General features: G+C 37.6%; 1 protein-coding gene across 2 annotated transcripts in view; it reads left to right on the top strand.

The window, feature by feature from the left end:
* Window positions 1–20575, top strand: part of KLHL32 (kelch like family member 32) — a 90265-nt gene that overhangs the window by 34219 nt on the left and 35471 nt on the right. For both annotated transcript variants that reach the window (XM_042819747.1, XM_042819754.1), the window contains one exon: window positions 19085–19300. In XM_042819747.1, coding sequence (XP_042675681.1) covers window positions 19085–19300 — 216 coding nt within the window. The remainder of the gene's footprint in view (window positions 1–19084; window positions 19301–20575) is intronic.

Consider the following 20575-nt stretch of genomic DNA (forward strand, 5'->3'; position numbering starts at 1 on the left):
AAAATAATAGGGTGATGGGTGTGGAAGAAGGTACGGAACTGTCTAAACCAATGCACTAGTTTTAATCTGAGAAGCAGGATGGTATGACTGATCATGAATAGTTATAATAAACATACCAGGCTACCTCTTAGAAACTTCATTACAGTAGATGGTACTCTGGCACAACAACTTTCCAGCTACTACAAATGTCAGTCTTAAGATCTATAAAGAGGGGTAATTCAAACTGAATATTACACTTTAAATGAGTGAATAAAGTAAGTGAGGGGGGAAAAAAAAGTACTGTACAACAGCAGTTAATTGGATTTTTCTTGGAGTCTATTCCATGCAGTGTGTTTTGGATTCTTGTACACAGAAGTAGACAGTGAGTTGTATCAGGCCTGGAATGCATAAATTGGATCAATTTAATGAGTTCACAGATGATAAAATAAGACCTCCTGGTATAATTTTTGGCAATAATGGAAGGAGGTAAATTGTCTTGGATTAGGGATGTTTGATTTTTAACTTTTACTCTAATTGTACATCTAGGCTTATAGAAGAATTTGTCTTTCTTTTGCATGCACATCTAATGATCTGGGTCTTTTCTTCAAGTAATTTTAAACTGTTTTTGATGTGTTTACATATTGAATTGTGTTTGTTACTGTTTTTAAAAGGAGCAAGCTTACAAGTGAATCTGCAAGGACTGTGTTTGATTTAGCTTTGTGGTGAGATCCAGTGCTTCATAAGCTATTTACTTCTTTTAAACCTAAATTCTCCACTTAGAGCTGTGCCAGCAACACAATCCAACTTTCAATAAGATACAGTCCTTCAGAGATGAGTCAATTCTTACACCAGATATTGAGAGCATCACCTTTGTATTGCTAAAAGCCCCAGCTCAGTTGTGATTTTAGATTTTGTTTTTTTTTTATATACAGCCAATTAAAGTGCTGGGTGAAAAAAAAAAAAAAAAAAAAAATCTAAAGATCATCTAGCATCTAAGGCTTGCAGTTATTTTTGTGGCTTTAAAAAAAGAATTGATTTTTTTTTTTTTAAATCTCTGTACACACACAGAATTAGAGTGGTGTTTTATCTATAGTCAACACCATCATACTTGAGTAGAAGTGGTCTTGCCGTACCAAGTATACAAAATAAACAGAAATGTTTGTAAATAATACAAAATAAACAGAAATGTCCTCGTGTTTTGTTGGTTTTCTGCGTTACGTGACCTGTTCTTGTGCTGGCCTGCTTCTCGAAAGTGCATGTTTTGTCAGTTGTAGTCACTTGAGCTGTTGATAGTCATTAGGAAAGCTCTTGTACAGAGCTCAAAAATAACTTGTGGAATTTAGCTCCTTTCTCTCATACTTAGTCTATCTAGACATTATTACAGAGATATGAGTTTGCATATGTATAATCTGAGTGCACTACTGAGGATTGCAACTTAGAACGGGACTTGGGAAATAACGAAAGTGTTTTTTTCCTCCTTTTTTCAGTTGGCTTCAGTGAGGAAAGTAAAAATGGTATACCTGATCCGTCTGAATCCCTTTCTTTCCATGGTCCACATGCTGCTGATTAGCTGTGATGTGACAGAGGATGTTGTACTCATGGAGAGCTGTTAGGAGAACATGGTGCCAGTGTGGTCAGCAGCCCTCCAGCTTTGTGTGTATGTTCAGCTTTTCCTAGGGGAGTATTGGTTGCCAAAGCTGAACAGCAGCTGCTATTGGATGTGTGAAAAATGGTGCTGGGCTTTCTAGGCTAACTGTTGCTGTAAGGTTAAAAATTTGTTTGTCTGTAGTGGGCTGCATCAGCTCACAGGAGAGCTGACAAGTTGGGAGGAGGCAGGTACTGCTCCTTCTTTTCTAAGAAAATGTCTGTCAGGATGGCAGAACAGCTCTGATTTGTGTTTTAAATGGTACCAAAGAATCTCAGTTGCTTTGCTGTTTCCCTTGTTACCATTCTCACATCGTTCCCTGGCCTATGTGGCCTGCTCTGTGTGACCTGTCTGCCCCCCAGCCCCTGAAAGGCCCCCACTCTGTGAGCGTGCTGCTGGTTTTAGAGAGCTGAGAAGAGAGGCTGATGAATCCCAGAATGCTTAATGCATGGAGTTCTTTGGTTTTATTACCATCTGATCAATACCAACGTTTTATGTCTTCCCTCTCTCCCCACTGTCTCAATTCTCCATACCAACTGGGGCAGTTGAGATGCACGAAGCAGAAAATTGTATGGTTTGTACCAGGGTAGTGCAGCTCCCCGTATCTGTTGGTGCTATCGGCAGCACGCACAGTGAGCAACCTGGCAGGAAAACGTGTTTGATTGCGAGAGGTGACCCCAAAAAGTCGAATTGCTGCATTCAGCTGGCAGAGGGTCCTAGCAGCCCGCCTGGGCAGCAGGTGGCACTGTGAGTCCGCAGCAGCGCCTGCGGAGCTGTGAGTGCAGAAATCGGGGAAAAATGAAAAGAAAAATCATTTATTTTTACTCCGTATTAGTCTTCTGACCTAATCAGTAAAAAAGTCATTATTCACACAACACTGGGCAATATGCATTGTAATTTTTAACAAATAATAGGAAACTGTTAATGTTTTCACAGGAAATACAGTTCTGTCTTGTGCAGCAATGGTCATTTATCACTGCACTTTGTGAAATCACTCATTTGTTCTAATTTGAATGTAAATGACTCTAAGGTTTTACAAATAAGGTGACAGACTCGCATAAATGTAATTGCAGGGTTCATCTCTCTCTTTTTATATATCACTCATTAAGTTATGAATTAAATACATCGTATTAAACCAGGGGCATGTCCAATGATGATATTGTAATGGCAAATTACTCTATGCTATTAGAGGTGTATTTTTTATTCATGGACATTAATTTGTCATTAAGCGGCATTAGTTTAGCACTTTTATGTGGAAGACGTGACCTGAAAGAGGAGACTTACACTTCTAACGTGGAAGAACGGGCATACAGGCACCACATAGACAGAGCCTTTTTACCTCCTGTAAAGAAGTAGAGGGATGTTTTAAGTTTGCTTTGATCTAAAACAATTTGAGTTGTGTTAAGTCATTCTAGCAGAGGTATTTCTGAACTGTGATGGTGCTTTGATTATAAAGTATTTACCAATATGGGAAAAGCCAGAATGCTAAGTATAAAGTGGTGACTATAAATCATTTGTAACCTATGAACCCAAAGGGAGCATTGGGCCTGAAATGAGTTACAATCTGATTTTATCTCAGAAGTAGTGCAGTGGTAGATAGTTGATTGTCCAACCTTCCTTTTCTCTGTATTGGCTTAGCTAATTTTTTTTTTTTCTTTCTTAGCTGTGAAATAGATCTCTTACTTTCTCTGTACATTTTGTTTTTAAATGCTCTGTTATTATTCTCAAGGGGAACAATTTCAAGTTCAAGTGTTACACAGGTGGTAAACCCTTCTCAAGAAAAGGAATGAGGAAACGTGTTATTTAATAGAATTTGAGAAGCAGCCTGACATTTGAAGTATTAAATTGAGGAAAATAGTGGATGCCTCAGTCCACTCCATCTTTAAAAGATATTAAAAATAGCAATGCACAATTTATTTTCATTTATATTTCATTTCAACCATCTCTTGTTAAAAGTCTGAACTTCATAACAATCTCTATAGCTGATTCTTACCCTCCTATTTCAATTTATGTTTTTCTGATGGTTTAATCACTGCTGTTAGATCCATTTATCTTAACTAACAAACCCCCTAGCTACTGCGTTGTGCTAGTTAAGAACAATTTGAAAGGAAATGCCCAGATTCAAAGCCCAAGGTATACAGAAATATTTTCAGGAACAGAGGTACCCCAAGTAAACATGTACTACTTAGTGCCTAGTTTGACTACTTAGCAGCCTAGTAAGAGATAATTACTCTTCACTAAAATATTTCACTTCATAGGAGAGAAAAAAAAGTGAAGAAGTTCTTTGTAAATCTATCCAGTAGATCTGTTAGCAGTGGTCAATGAGACAACCTTTCAGCACAGTCCATCACATATAATGTTTTAGCACAGTTGCATAGTACAAGTTTCTGGGGAACCAATACCTTGTTTCAGAGTTATGGTCCAGACTAATTCTGTTCAAAACAAAAATTCAATTTCCATCTAGTGTGGTAATAACAGGTCTTGCGCCCAAAATGAGTATAAATGTATATATGCTGTCTTATGGAGCCTTCAGCCAATATGTAATGAGAGCTCTAAAACTTAAAAGTTGTCCTTATTCTCACTCACTCTAACTCACTAATTCTTAAAAATTAAAGATAGAAACTTAAAGGCTAGTGGTGTTAAAAACTTCATTAGACATATGTGTGTTATTCCAAACTGAAAAATGTTTGTAACTTCATTCACTTGTGTTCCTGTATAATCTATTCTGGACATCTGTTTATTAATTTGGAGGAATTGCTGCTAAATTTCCCATCTGTTTCACCAGTCTTTCAGAACTTGGGATTTGTACCACAGTGTGTGTTGGGCTGCTGAGGTGGCATTGGATCTTGAATTACTTAAACTAGGACTTGTAATTGCAGCTTATGGTGAATTGAGCAGAATTGTCCCTACTGTAATTTTTATAGGAACAGTTGTGTCCTCTGCATTATAAAGCTAGTAGTATGTTGCTGATCTTCCCTTTGTATATACTTTGACCTTTGTTGTGAAACTTCTCAGAGCTGCTCAAAGGAAAATCTAAATTCTGGTTTAGAGTTCTCTTTCTGTACCACTTACAAATTCAAGGACTTTTGTACATATACACTATACAAGCACACCTGTTTATCATGGGAAAATTGTTGTAGTCCCCTTAGACAGGTCCAGCCTCCAAAACGCATCAGATAGGAATTTTCATTGACTTGAAATGGCATCTTGTAGAAATGGTGAAAATGAGGGGAATGCGCCCATTAAGATTAGTGTTTATGTGTGCTAGTTTGTTTTTTGCCTGCCCCACAATTTTTTTACTCATATTTACATCATAACTATCTTCCTTTTGAAGTATGCAGGGAGTATATGTATATAATGGTGATACCAAGGACCCCCAGAGACCAATATTGAATGTTTACTATAACTAGGTACTTGAAAGTTAGTGTTGTGAGCCTTAGCCTGCATATGTATGTATTATGCAACAGTGATGAAAAGTCCTACTCAAGATCTGTACTCATTTAGCCCTGGACCAAAATCTGAATAGTGAGATTGTAGTTCTTGGAAAGGAATAAAGCAAGCAGCCAAAATGATCATAGTCTGGAGTGAAAGTTCAGAGCAAAGCCAATCAAAAACCCAAAGTCCTTGTAGTTGTCTCTAAACATCTGTTTTTCTGCTTCTAGAGATGGTTGAAATCTTTGAAATTTTGATATTTTAGCAATATTTCACTTTTAAAAGGATTCATTTTTAATTAACATTCACATTATAATCATGGATCAAAAAAGCATTCTTCATGGAGTTCTAGTTCATTTTTAATAACTTTTATTTTTAGCTTAGTTACTCCATTGTTTTTTTTTGTTTGTTTGTTTTTCTGTCGCTACTGTATGTCCCTCTTCTAAATGCATCTGGATGACGCACTGCATGATGTGGTTTAGTGCTAGTGGTGGCAATGGTGATGAGGAGATGGTTGGACTTGGATGATCTTATAGGTTGTTTCCAACTTTGTGATTCTGTGATTCTATGATTCTATGAATGTCCTTTCAGTTATCTAGTAAAGGGTACCCATGGCTTCACTTCCTTCTGGAAGTGTTTTGGGGAGGTGTAGAAGAGGACATGGCATACACATGGTGAATTCTGATCAGCAGTGTTTAAAGTATAAACAGAAACCTTTGATCCTATTGATCATACTGTACTTTTTTTTTTTTTTTTTTTTTTTTTTTTTTTAATTCAGTGTTGCTTCCATGGTTTTTTTTCAGTTTTCTTCTCATATGTGGACTACTACCTACTAATCCTCTCTATACTGTTTCCCTCCTGATATCAGTTCTTATTATCATGTAATAAACATACTGATCAGTACAGCTGCCAGTCATGGGAAAAAGAGATGCTATTTTCACTGCAAAATTTAAGGACAGGGTTGTAGAGAAGCTTTATTTTACTGAGACAAAATATGTTACAGACATTTTTTTCTGAACTGCAGAATCTCATAAAATTGTTTTATGGTTGGGGGTAGCAGAAGAATTCTGTAGCAACTAAAATACTGGAGTAGGTTCTAGGTTCTACTTTTTGTACCTTTTACGTCACAGAAAATTTCTTAAATCATTTTTCTGCTTCCCTTTTTTCTCTGTGAGATGAAAATTTGTTTTGATTTATTGCTGTGAGCATAAAATTGTTCAGTTATTTTTGGGTGGTCAGATATCACAGGAGCACAGAGCTATCTGAACAAGTAATAGTATTCCAGATGAAATTTTTATCATTCACATCCTTACAATCAGATTATTAATTCATGAGTACCCTTGTACTTTCCTGCAGCTGCAACAAGTATGTTAAGATGCACAGCTGCAAAATGTTTGAAATCACATGAAGGCAGTGCAAGTGGTGCTATACTTCCTAGCACAATGATCAGGGTAATTTTGGTACTATACCCACAAGCCAGAAGCTTGTATTTGCTGAATATCTTGTCAGAACTGTCTAGCTCTTATTTATCGTCTCCATTTCATAAACATCTTTTCACAAGATCAAATCCTCCAGGAGTCTGTCTTTTTTTTTGCCTAAGTTGAGCACCTTAAAGCTTACAAAGTTGGTTTTCTAGCCAATAATATTTTCATATCCTTAAAGTATGGACTTCAGAACTGGGAACAACATTTGAGCAGTAACCTTAAAATTGCTTTGTGAGCCAACAAGAGTGTTTCTTCCTTTTATTGGGCAGTACTCAGTGTGTGTTTTATGACATGAGTGTTTTTTTTTGCCACAGCACATTGCTGGGGACTCATGCTGCGATTTTGACAGTTTTTTAGTTTTTTCTTGATGGCCTGTAAGTGTGGTTCCAAATGGAGCTCATTGTATTTTCTGTATCAGCTATGTTACTGCTTCTAAGAGATGTTTTTTGTTTGTTTGTGTTTTTAAAGTGATAATTTTGCTGGGAAATGAAGGCAATGTTTGTATTCTATCATTCTCATAATTTGTGACCCCTCTGCTTTTGTGGAGCATTCTGCAAATTCTACGAGCAAAATTTACCACTGTCTATTTCAATTAAATTTTCAATGGTGTTGAACCAAGTCTCAATTCTTTGAGGACTTCACTGAGAAGAGTTACACTGCTTGATAACTTAGTTTGAGGTTGACATTAAACAAATCTTTCATCCAAGATACGTGCTACTAGATGCATGTAATAAAATAAAAAAATGAAAATCTTATCTAGATATCCAGGAGAACTTTTGTTTTCCATTGTTGCTATTCATACAATGATCTATGATTGATAACAAAAACTGTTCTCCAATATTTACTTGGTAGGTCTTACTAATTTTTTATTTTGTATTTTTTTGCCTGTAGTTGCAAATAGATTCCTAAACTAATTCCCTCCATCACATGACCCTAGGTTGACTAATGTGCGTATAGTTTCTCTATTTTTTCCAAACTTTTTTTTTTTGGTGTTTATGCAGGATTGAAGGTCTCCAACAGTAGTCCCTTTAATATTCTTTACTTTGGTCCATGGTGGTGGTATCAAATCATCTAATTTCTATTCATATCTGGCTTAGTTACAGATAGAAAATAGTGTTGAAACAGCAGCAGCGTGTATAGGGTAGATTTCTGTGGGCACAAAATTGAAAATGATGATTAGGGGGAAGTTCTTTACAAAGGAGAGTGGTTAGGCCCTGGAACGGGCTGCCCAGGGAGGTTGTGGATGCCCCGTCCTTGGATGTGTTTAAGGCCAGGTTGGACGGGGTCCTGGGCAACCTGATCTGAATGTGTGTGTTTGGTGGCCCTGCTAGGCAGGGGGGTTGGAACTACATGATCCTTGAGGTCCCTTCCAACCCGGGTGATTCTGTGATTCTGTGATTCTGTGATCTGCCCTTTCTGCGTTCCTTTATACAACCTCGTCATCAAATTTTAGAAAGGCATGAGTTTTTGTCATAAATTTGTTGTGTACTTCACCTTTTTCCATGCTTACATTATCATATTTTATTCTGTTTTATTGATGCTTCTGCATCTTCATATGACTCACTACAAACGGGTCATTTAGTGACCACACACAAACCTTTGTCAGCAATATTTGAGCTCTCATGAAATATTCTAAAGTCCAACTTTCATAATTCTTGTAACTTTACCCTGTTTAATTTTTAGCAATATTTTTTGTGTACTTGGGAAAAGCAAATTCTTTTACGGTTTGCAAAAGAGAAGGTCTCCTACTGATACTCCTTTCATACAAGTGAGAAGCTAGTAGACAGCAGCGGTGATGTGATTCTTATGCTGAATTTAGGAACTGCTAATTTTGTATTTGTGTCTATCAAAATAACACTTAGTGTTGGGTTATCCTGCACTGGATTCAGTCCTGCTGTTGTTAAGAGTATCATACAGAGCCTTAAAATTCTGATAAAGTTGTGATGCTTTGTGAGTTGTTTAGTAAATACTTCTGAGATTGCATTTATCTGTGCTAATTAACCAGTCATTCCATGTTTTAGACAGTTTGTTTCATTCTCTGGTGAGATTAGATGCCTACCTCGTTCCTGGATCTTTGTCATTAGATGAGCTTATTAGCTTTGTAATCCTTAAGCATTTGGTGATAGGCTGCTATCTGGGATTCTGAAGCAGATACAGATTTCTAACTGAAATGGTCCCTTGCTGGGTTTATTATAGAGCAAACATGAAATGTTCAAGAAATATAAGATGACTCTGAAACAGAATTGTTTGAATTATATAATACAATTCTTCCACATGAACACCTTGCTTGTTCTTGTTTGTATCTAGAATGTTAATATAAACATACGAGAATTATTTTATGCTGCTTTTATGTCTCCTGTCTCCTACTGCAGCATTATGAATGTTGACTTCCTTTTTTCTAGTTAGTGAATACCCTGATAGTAACAATCTTCATCGTTATTTCTTTGCATTGGAATAGGAGGAGGTTTTAGCTGTGTAGTTCAAGTAAGTCAGTGGTGAGGAAATCCAGCCATTTATTTTTCCAGTTGCCATGGAGGAAGTCTGTGGAAGTTTTTTGGTCACAGCAACTGTTTCCATTCTGAATATTTTTAATATAGGAAAAAAAACCCAATGTATTTTCCTGTCAGTCTCATTCTTAATAATGCACAATAAACTTTTTGGAGTACTTTCATAAAGAGATTCATTTTGAGGTTGGAAACCTTCAGCTTTAGAGCATAATATTTTGGCAAAACAGTATATTATTTGGAAAAAGATGTCCTTAGAAAAGGGAGCTCTCAGGCACCTCAATACGTCTATTAACAGATCTAACACTAGTGCTGATGTTATTTTTCTCAGTGATAACAGATATGGGGATAAACAGCGTACTGTGTATTAGCAGCACTTTCAATAGCACTTTCACTATATTTTCATACTTAATGTTGATTTGATGCTTATTTTATGTTTCAGAATTTTAAGGGCATTTCCTTGCCTACTTTCGTTAAGAGTTAAGAAAATTTTTTGAAATTATTTTTCTTCTATTAAGTAACTGGTATGTACCAGGACAATTACGAGATTCATTACTCCCATATAAAATCAAATTAAAGTGAAAGCAATTGGAAAATCATTTTTGAGCATCATTAGTAGAACGTGCTGCATTTCAGTGGCTCATATTCAATTCCCATGTCCTATCATTTCTGTCCTGCCTGACAGACAGAAGGGCTTTTACTGTTTCTCACTTGAGGAACAAGTTTACAGAGAATTTTGTTTTCGTGTTTTAAATCACAGGATGACTTTGAGCTACTGAAGTGACACCATCAACAAAAAAGGCAGTTTGAACCTAGGATGCAGGATAATTTATGAAGCCAAGGAAGTATTAAAACTAGTGCACGATGTGATGCCACTGCTTGATGCTGAAACATCACAGGAAGTACTGAAGTATTTTGCTGCCCAAGCAGCAGAATAAATGAAGTCAGACTGTGAGAGAAGTATAGAAAGGGGCAGCTAGGGTGGTCAGTAAAGTCTGTTGTACATGAGGAGATTAAAAAAGGTCTGACCTTTTCAGCGTAGCAAATGGAGGCTGAGAAAGAGTATGGTTAGCCAAGGGAATAAATACCTGGACAAAGAGAGAGCTGTTAAAATCATCTTTTAGGTTGACACAGAAATAAATGTGTATAAACTCTCTGAGTAAATTAAGCTGGAAGTGAGAAGACAGAAGGCTCAGCTGATTTTGGGACTGGTAATAGTACTTGGAAGCAAGAATGGAGTTAATTTTAAGCTGGATTTTTCTTAATTTGTCAAGTATAGTAGGGGTACTGGCTTCCACTTCTGTATTCTCTTGAAAGTTACTAAATTCTCTAAGAGAACTGAAAGCAATGGTATTGCACCATTTTTTTTTTTCTCCATCCTTCTGATGGTAAATATATTTTGTAACTGCTACTGCTGTGAACTTCAGGTCTCTGAAGAACAAAACTTGTTCGTTCTGGTTTTGATAATATTAGCAACAAAAAAGGCAGAACAGAACATTAGCATACAAGATTGCTTTCAGTTGATGAATTAGCCAAGTAGTTTTCAGCTTTATCTTTCGTTATAGTGAAACTCTTCTCTCTGAAGAGTTAGCAAAAATATAAAGTAATGAAATGCTTTTGAGGATGATGTATTAATATATCCTGTGACTTCTGACAGAATAAAGAATGCATGATTATGCTGTTCCTCGTAACATTTGTAGAGGTCATGTTCCCAAAATTGGCAAAAACTATAAATGTTGATAAATCTGCAGAAATTTTTTATTTGGCTCTTTACATTTTGTGGAGCAATTTCTTCACAACATTTTTCCCTGTGGAGAAGAAGCTGGGGGTCTTGACAGATGAAAAACTTAATATGAGCCAGCAGTGTGCCCTTGCGGCTTGGAAGGCAAATGGTATCCTGGGTTCCATCAGAAGACGGGTGGCCAGCAGGGATGGGGAAGTGATTGTCCCCCTCTACTCTGCTCTTGAGAAGCCTCATCTGGAGTACTGCATCCAAGTACTTTTGTCCCAGTACGAAAAAAGACAGGGAGCTGTTGGAGAGGGTCCAGAGGAGGGCTATGAAGATGATCAGGGGACTAGAGCACCTCCCTTATGAAGACAGGCTGAGGGAGCTGGGCTTGTTCAGCCTGGTTGACCTCATTGCAGCATTTCAGTACCTAAAGGGAGCCTACAGAAGGGAGAGGAATCAACTCTTTGAGAGGGCTGATAACTGCATGACAAGGGGAAGTGGTTTTAAGTTGAGGGAGGGGAGATTTCAGTTGGATGTCAGGGGGAAATTCTTTACAGAGAGAGTGGTGAGGTGCTGGAACAGGCTGCCCAGAGAGGTTGTGGATGCCCCGTCCTTGGAGGTGTTCAAGGCCAAATTGGCTGGGGCCCTGGGCAGCCTGGTTTAGCATTAAATGTGGAGGTTGGTGGCCCTGCATGTGGCAGGGGGTTGGAGATTCATGATCTTTGAGGTCCCTTCCAGCCCTGGCCATTTGTGATTCTGTGATTTTCTGAAACGGTATAAATGAGGCAGGTGACGGATTAGGTGATCTCTGTGTGCTAGTTCATCCCTATGCTTTTATTTGTTGAATAGCAGTTGTTATAATTATTTTGCCAAAAAACCTCTCTGGGAAGTGGAAATTTTCATCCGGGGAGTTTTTATGCCAGGTACATAAAGAATTTGAACAGCAGCATCAGTTTAGCAGTGCAAAGCAGCTATTGAAAACACTGCATGACTTTACCCGTGGTTGTTCCAGTGAATAACCATGAACCTCTAACTGAGTACTGTTAATATTTTGTTATTATATTTCTTTCCATGATACACATAAACTTGTATGTAATATATAAAAAGAATGTAAATGAGGGTCACTCAATACCCTCAAATATTCAATTGAATTGCTGTTTGAAAAGACTTGTACTATTTAATCACTTAAATTAATCCCCTTGGGATTCTAGAAAGTGTTGATTTGTTTGTTTTACTTTGAGTATCTGGGTATTACATGTTTCGTGTTCTTGTTCAAAGCCTACTGAAGTCTCATCACACGGGCAATGTGAGCTTTTGCTTGTGCTTGTGAAGGTTTCAAGCCTCTTCCCTGCCCTAGAAGAGGGTGATCACTGGCACCAGCAAGATAGCAAGTGAAAGGTAACCAGATGTAGGGAAATACAAAGTGAAAAGGGGAATGAGTGCTCGTAGGGAAGAGGGAAAATAATAGGCTTGAGGGCTTGAGTTGGTTTATTAGTGCTGCTCTTGTACATAGCCCCAGACCTACTTTTTGAAATAAAAGGAGCAAAACAGTTTTTCATGCTTTTAAGCAGGGAGAACAAACAAAAGCAAGAATTAAATGAAGTGCTAAGAAAGCAATGACATTCCAGAAAATTGAATTTTATAAAATTAATCTATCATAAACTCATCTTTTACTGTGCCTATAAATGTATCTATACACTGCATTCATCTTGTAAATGCAAACACCATTTTTCACACTGTGAAATTCTCACCCAGCTGTTCCACTGTGACTGGACTTCATCCCAAATGTCTTTCATGGTTCATCTGGATGGCCTTGGTGCTTAGTAGAGTGAAATTTCAATCCAGATCTAAAATGCAGTTTTTGAGGGATTTGTGCATATACTTACTATGAAATATGTATTTCTGTTGCTGTTACGTATGTGCCTTATCTGTCAGGTCATAGGTGAGCGAGTGAGATTTTGTGGAACTAGAGCTTTTGCTGATATAAGAAAAAAAGAGAGAGAACCACTGGAAATGGATTTCTTTTCTCGTAAAACTGAGTTGATCTCTTTTATTGTCCTCTAAGTGAATTTTTGTCATGACATTTTTTAGTTTTCTTAATATTCTGGATCTAGTTAGAGTCTGCCTTTGCTATTATTTGTGCCAGGGTTCTGTCCAGTCAATGCAGTTGGTTTAATACAGCAGAAAACCTGAAGGACTTAGGATCAGGATCCTGTTGTACTAAATTCTGCTTGAGAGTAAGCAATCCCTGCCCCATAAACCTCACAGTTCCTTGTTGTTGTTGTTGTTGTTGTTGTTGTTGTTGTTGTTGTTGTTGTGAAGTGACTGAACCCCTTTTAGGAAGATGGGGAAATAGTGTCTCAGTGCAACTCTTCCATTAAAGCAGCAGGGCTAGACAGTTAGTACTTTGATTTATAACAGTGCTGTAATCTAAATAGGAAGCAGGTGGAGTTACAACTGAGTATGATACTTGGGATATTAATGGCTTGGCTTGGCAGTGGAATTTCTAAAGCTGTATATACTTTTTCTGTCTTAATTATGCATTCATTAAAAGCTTTTATACCCAACAGAATAAAGTAAATATTTTTTGATCTCTGTAGTGTGCTCCCAGACTGTAGATTTGCACAGCAGGGTCTTGATAATCTGAATAAATTGTATTTCCCCAAGGAGTTTATCTTTCAAATAAGGTCATAAAGAAATGCATTCTTTCCCTTTAGTTTTCCTTGTGTTTTTTTCTGCTATTTATAACACAGAGTACATGAACAGAGGTATATTGTACTCTGCTGTGTACTTGGTTATGATTAACTCTAATTTATCAATCTGTTACTTGCATCCTTTTCTGTGGCTTGTGCAATGCAATTATTCTTCAAAGTAAAAATGAATAAGGATGGATTTGGAAGTAATTTAAATACAATGTTTATATTCTTGTTTGACAATTTATCACTTCTCTATACCAAAATAAACCTCTGAATTAACACACAGATGATGTCACATCATTTATTTTGTTTATTTAATGTTGTCTTTCAAGTTACGTTTTTTGGAAAAGTGATCTTCTTTTACAAATGCTTTAAATGTCAGCTGATTGTTAAATTGGTTTGACATCTAAAAGCTGAAACAGAAGACTAGTAATGTAGAACAGCAGAGTCTCTTATTTGTGGCATGGCAAAGAAGGAAGGTAGAGTGAGTAGACTGCATAGAATCAAAGGTAGTTTCTCACTGTAGAAGATGCTGATAAAAAATTTGGTCAATTTATTGCAGAATCACAGAATCATAGTAGTTATAAGGGACCTCTGGAGAGAATCTAATCCAATCTATCTGCTAAAGCAGGTTCCCTGGAATAGGTTACGTGAGAAAGTGTCTAGGAGAGTTTTGAATGTCTCTGGAGAAGGAGACTCCACAACCTCTCTGGGCAGCTTATTTCCATGCTAAGTAACCCTCAAAATAAAGAAAAATTTTCCTCATGTTTGTATGGAACTTCTTGTGTTCCAGTTTGTTCCTGTTGCCCCTTGTTCTATTGCTCAGAGTCACTGGAAAGAGCCTGGCCCATCCACTTGATCCCCACCCAAAGGATATTTATGAACATTGATAAAATCCCCTCTATTTCTCTTCTCCAAGCTCAACTGTCCCAGGTCTCTCAGCCCTTCCTCCAGGACCTTAATCATCTTTGTGGCCCTCCACTGGGCTCTCTCTAGAAGTTTCCTGTCTTTTTTTGGTATGGAGTAGCCCAGAACTGGACACAGTCGTCCAGGCCTCACCAGGGCAGAGTAGAGGAAGAGGTGTACCTCCCTTGACCTGCTGGCCATATTCTTTATAATGCATCACAGCATACAGTTGGCTTTTGCCTGATTTCTTACTCTTAGGAATTCATCAATCTTGAATTTGGAAGGAGTGATGCTTGAATGTCAACCAGTTCTCTTGGGCCCTCTTACTTGCCAAAGACCTAACCCATGGGGCACCTCCAAGTAGGTCCTTGAAGAGGTCAGAGTTGGTTCTCCTGAAATCCAGGGCTGCAGTCCTACTTATTGCCTCATTTCTTCTACAGTCCCAAACTCTGCTATCTCATGGTCACTGGCTGCCCCCAACCTTCGCATTCCTAGCCCACTTGTTCCTTCCTTGTAAGAACAAGGTCCAGCAACACACTTCTCCCTGTTGGCTCCACTATCACATGTGCTAGAAAATTATCTTTTTTTTGAAGTCCCCCATGAGAACCAGTGCCTGTGATCATGAGGATGCTTTCAAGTGTCTGTAGAAGACTTCATCAACTTTCTCCTCCTGATCAGGCAACCTGCTGTAAATACCCACAACTATGTCACTCATGTTAACCTTAATTCTCACTCATAAGCTCTCCATTCATTCCTCATCATTCTTTAGGCAGAGGTACACACTTTCCAGTAGTTCTCTCATATAAAGAGAATTCCACTGGCTTGCTTTGGTGGTCTGTGTTTCTTAGTATGTAGCAATCCATTATAGCATTCCAGCCATGAACTGTCCTACCATGTCTCCATGATTGCAGTGAGATCTTGGCTGCAATCACACACAGATCTCTAATTCTTTATGTTTATTCAGGATATTCAGTTTCCCCAGTGGGATGTTTGAGGATTCCACATAGCTATACATAGACTTGAAGTGACTGGCCTTCTGGCTTATGTCATGGAAGGCAGTGAAGGAACGTCTGTCATTGATCTGGTTGTCATGACTTATTCCCCGGTTGGTTGCAATGGTGAGAACATTACCATTTTGGATCCAGTCCCCTAAGTCCTTCAGTTTAACGCCTGTCTCATTTAGTTACCCTGGCTGCTACCAAAAATTGCCCTTTTTGTGGACAGGGAGGAATGGGATCCACCTAACAGGTTACAGTCATCACAGAAAGTTACACATAAAAACCAAAACCCTTCCACCAGCACTTGCCATATAGACAAGAGTTGATATGTGTTATGTCTGTTTCTGGATCCCCTCTTTCCTCGAACTGGTTGAATTAGTTTGACTTCATTCTGAGATTTTAGAACCATTTCAACTGTTAGCTTAAGGTGTTGTGTTTTTTTTTTAATTATCTTATGCATATTTTCTTGTCTGAATGTTTCATCAGTTCATCAGTGTAAAATATGTTACATTAGAAGAGAGGAGATTGCTATCTTTCCCTAATTCTTTTCAACTCTTTGTGACAGTTTTGCTTGTGTTTCTATGTCATCCTTTGCTTCAAAAAAATAAGTGGCTTACATTTAAAAGTTTTTATAAATCAGATGCAAAGCTACAATGCCCTTTTCTTGTGTTTGTTTTTTTTTTTTCTTTAAGCACATATACTATGATACAGTTCCAGAAGAAAGATTTAGAAAGATTTGCACAACTTTAGCACAATATAATAGAATGTATGGAAACCAGAAACAGACGTAACTCTTACTTAAAACCAGGAGTAAATTTTCTATTTAGTAACCTGTTTCATTTTTCATTTATTTAACACATTTTTCATTCAGTTAAGAGTTTAGCTTGAAAACATGTTCATCAGAAGCTAGTCAGCCTAAGTTAAGTGATTGCTTTGATGGTTCCTTTTTTTTTTTTTTTTTAAAAAAAAAAAAAAAAAAAAAAGCCAGAAGATAAGCTGTATTTTTTTTGCAACTAACTTGCATAGTGCATTTTAGTCTGATATGCTTGAAAGTCTTACCAGACATCAAGAGCTTGGTTATCTGATCTATAGGATACATCTTGCAGTCTCAGCATGACTTTTTTTTTCCTTCTGATATAATCACAGAGACAGCAGTATACAGTACTGTATAATTTTGATTGGAAAATTGGTATGATGTTCTAATAATTTTCATTTGTAAAAGCTAATGCACTGCTGCTTATACTGTGAAATACAAACCCATGGATCAATTCAAACTTTATAGAAAACACAAATATATGTTTCTGATTACAGGCCAAGACCAGCTTTGACAAAATGTACTTGCAATATTCATCAAGCAGTAAACCATGAGTCCAGCAGGTCACTAACACATTATGTTAGACAAAGCATCAAAAATCTGCCAGCCAACCAATAAAAATAAGTAAACAAATAAAACCCGTAATAAATAAATAATATTATAAACAAAGGTCTGACGAGAGTTTGTTTTTTATCCAGAGTTCAAGCTCTCTGCTGTATGACAGCTTTCATAAAAAACTTCAGTTGGTGTCATTTTGAGGGGGTGGAGGAGCCTGAGGGATCATCAGAAATACCAAGACAAAAAATTCAGGTGTAACGGTGTTTTCCAGATTTCATTGAAAATGTGAAGATTTTTTTAGGGAAAAATTATGTTTGTGTGACACATTAGTTTGTAATAATAAGAAAATATTCTGTTATCTCCAGTACTGCCCTCTTCTGAAGACCGTTTTTAAACCATCTGTCCTTCTCCACTGAGTTGGGATGTTATTCCTCAGATCCTAATTCCTGATTATGTATTTATTTTTATCCTCCCCAGAAATAGCTGTGGACAAAAGATCTCAATGTAATACATCAAGTTGTTCTAAATTTCTTTCAGAATGTTTGACATTCATTCAATCAAGGGGCTTTTTGAGCAAATATTCTTCCTAACCAGCGTGGTTGCCGTCTGTTAAATGCTGGGAGATGTACTTTGATTATGCTGTGTGATGTTGGTGCCACTGCTGCATGATGCTGTGAGGAACCATCTGTGATCTGCAGATATTAAATCATGGAGGAAGCACATTGACCAGATACTTTTCATATAAAATTCCTTCCTTTCTCTTTGTTTTTCTGCAGCTATGGGAGATTTATCCTTGCCTCCTCTATGTTAACGTGAAGAGCAGGTGACATTATGGAGCTGTGCAGAATTTCAGTCTTTGGGGCTGATGGCTGTTAGTGCTTATTCTGGCAATTTAAACACCTTCTCTTTGTTCTTTCAAGAAAAGGAAGAGAAGCTTCTATCCAACAGTTTAAGTAGATAATGAATGGGATTTGTCTTTAATCTACATCCCTGCCAGTGAAGCTGGGTGTTCAGGTTGGGAGGTAATGCAGCAAATAGGCACCTCTGAAGGAATTTGATTCAGTTTTCTCCAGCACTGACTCCTCCAAGCAGGTGAAAAAAATTCTTTCTTCACTCTCCATTGCATATGCATAAACAGCTCCACAGTCATTGGGACAGCCACCCAATTCACACGTTTGAGATGTAGCCCATAAAACCTTCCAAAAAAACCCTCTTCGCACTTTCCCATCTTCCCTGTTGCTCTGCTCGATCTGCCAGCCGTGCAGCTCATTTGACATTTACAAGATTTCTTGTCAGTTTCATTTGGTTCTGCCATCCCATCCAGCAGAGCAGCGAAAGTGAAATTGCCTTAATTCAGTCTGTTTCTCTTCCCTGCTCTAGTCCCAGTGTTAACGAACCCGTGGAGTGGAACTGACAACAGTTCTTGTCACTTTCACACCTGGAGCTGGTCAAGGAGAAGGCTGCTGAGAGGGAGCAATGCAGGAAATTGGAAGGTGAAAACTGAGGCTGTGAAGGGGAGAAGAAGAGACATGTGAGCATACAGCAAGAACAGAGAGACTGGATAAACAAGCTTCTTTTACCAAATGGCCTAAGTGCTTTTCTCCAGCCTGGGTGAATTCTGAAGAGCCTGTGGTCTAGAGCAGCTGACACTAATTTACAGGGGGTGCCAAGACAGAAATATTAGTCTATAAATGTAAATTACCTGGTACGAGGATGAAGAAAACATCTTGCCCAGTCTGTAGCTTTTGTCTCTGCAGGCTTGCTGCTGTGAGAAGGAAGGGGTCAAAGAACAGGAGGCCAAGATCCACTATAGGTTGCTGTTGTTGGTTTGAAAAAGAAAGGACTATTTGTTCACTGAAGATAAGCTTATGCATAATAAAACATAGCTCACCATCTCAAATTTTGTGAGGTTTCATGGAGCTAAAATTTGTACTGCTCAGGTGCTCTAGATCAATCTGAATGGTAAATAATGAGCAAACAATTGCTTTGTAGCAAACTACTGCAGTTAAAAATACACTTCTTAACTCCTATGATCTTTTGCTATAAACCATGCCGGTTTATTATTATATATATGAATCTGTATTTCTTATAGATGCTGTATGCATATGTAACTGTTGCAGTTGTAATATAAATGACTGGTATTGTATATATTTGCATATGCCCTGGTAACATATGCACATATGTTTTGAATGAAGCTATGTTAATTGTATTACCTTCTTTTCCTCAGCTTCCAGAAGAACAGCCTTTATTTGAGACCTTGGGGTTTTTCTTTCTTTCTTTCTTTCTTTTTTTTCTTTTTTTTTCTTCTGAGACGTATTTTGTTTGCTTCACCCATCTAGGAATTAAATAGTTTTAATTACTTGGACCTGTATAAGCTTGCGGACCTCTTCAACCTCACTTTGTTGGAGAATGCAGTGGTTGACTTCTTAATAAAACATCTCTCTGAGCTATTGAAGAGTCATCCTGAAGAAGTTCTGGCACTCCCATACTGTCTCCTTCGAGAGGTTTTTAAAAGTGATAGACTCACTTCACTCAGTGAAGAACAAATCTGGCAGGTAAGAAGACTGGTGAACGAGCAGAATGTGTGATACTCTCTTAAACTATTGCAATGCATTGTTGTTTTGGATCCCTGAAGCAATCTCAAGTGAGAAGAAATGTTGAGGAAAAAGCTGCGAATAACAACTGCAGGAAATTTTAAAATTGATTTTTAAAAATGTATTGCATGAATGCAATTAGATTGTTTGAAAGAAAACTTTATTTTATTGGTTAACTTGTGTTATTTAGATGCGGCCGGAGATTTTCTTCCAGATTCACCTTCGACTGGTGGGAAGAGATGGCTGATGCATCTGACGCAATTGTCATCATCTCTGGTAGGGCTAGTGCCACAAGGCTGGTAGCAAATCTGCTGCTGCAGTCTGTCCCGTTTGCTTCAGACAAGCTTAGCTGCATTACTTCAGCTAGCGCTTGCAATCCTTTACTGCAACTGACTTTGCCTGAAGGAAACTGAACTGCTCTACTCAAAGACGAGTGGAGGCTTTGGTGGAAGCTTTGTAGCAAGAAACTGTTGATGGAAAACATTTCCTTTAAATTAAGTTGGATACAGAAAAGCACCAGGTTGCCAACCGTAGAGTATTAACAATATTAAAACATTGTCTTGCAACCCCTAGTATGAAGGGAAAAAACATCTATCGCGTAAAGAGAAATACAAAAACTAAACCTAAACATGTCCCTGGAAACATTCCTATGAGATGTCTGTAAAAATTGCAGCTTGTGATATAGTGGAAATTAATCTCTACAACGTTTGTTACCCAAACACTTCTTCTTTTTGCTGTTTTATAGACGGGAAGTATTTCAGAGTATTTTAAGGTAGAATATAATTTGCTTGAAAGAAATCTGTGCTTTCTTTTAGGAAGCTGGTTATCTTGGTCCATCAGAGAAGACTGAGAGTCTTTCTATTGATTTGTATTTCAATCTCTCTTATTCATCTACTTATCTTTTGGATTATTTAACTATACAGTTTCATGAATATGCCATTGTTTTCTCAAAGTGTAAAATGTGTGTTCACTTTGTAGGGCAATTCACCTTCCACGGATGAATAGTTTCATGCAGGAAGAAAGTATTCTTACAAAATGAAAGTGTATCGTTAAGCTCTTCAAACCACAAAGACAGTGTGCAGGTGCACCTTAATCCTTCAGGCTGATAACTGACACAGCATTTTCCAAAACTTTGAGGCTAGCTTATGGAGTATTCAAGAAGATATTTTCTGCAGATAGTAATGTAGAGCTAGAGTGTTTCTTGTGAAGATCTCTGGAGGATGTCTGTACAACAGA

This window comes from Centrocercus urophasianus, unplaced genomic scaffold (assembly GCF_019232065.1).
Source record: "Centrocercus urophasianus isolate 14NV4802_14NV808 unplaced genomic scaffold, USGS_Curo_1.0 seq_10, whole genome shotgun sequence".
NCBI lineage: Eukaryota > Metazoa > Chordata > Aves > Galliformes > Phasianidae > Centrocercus > Centrocercus urophasianus.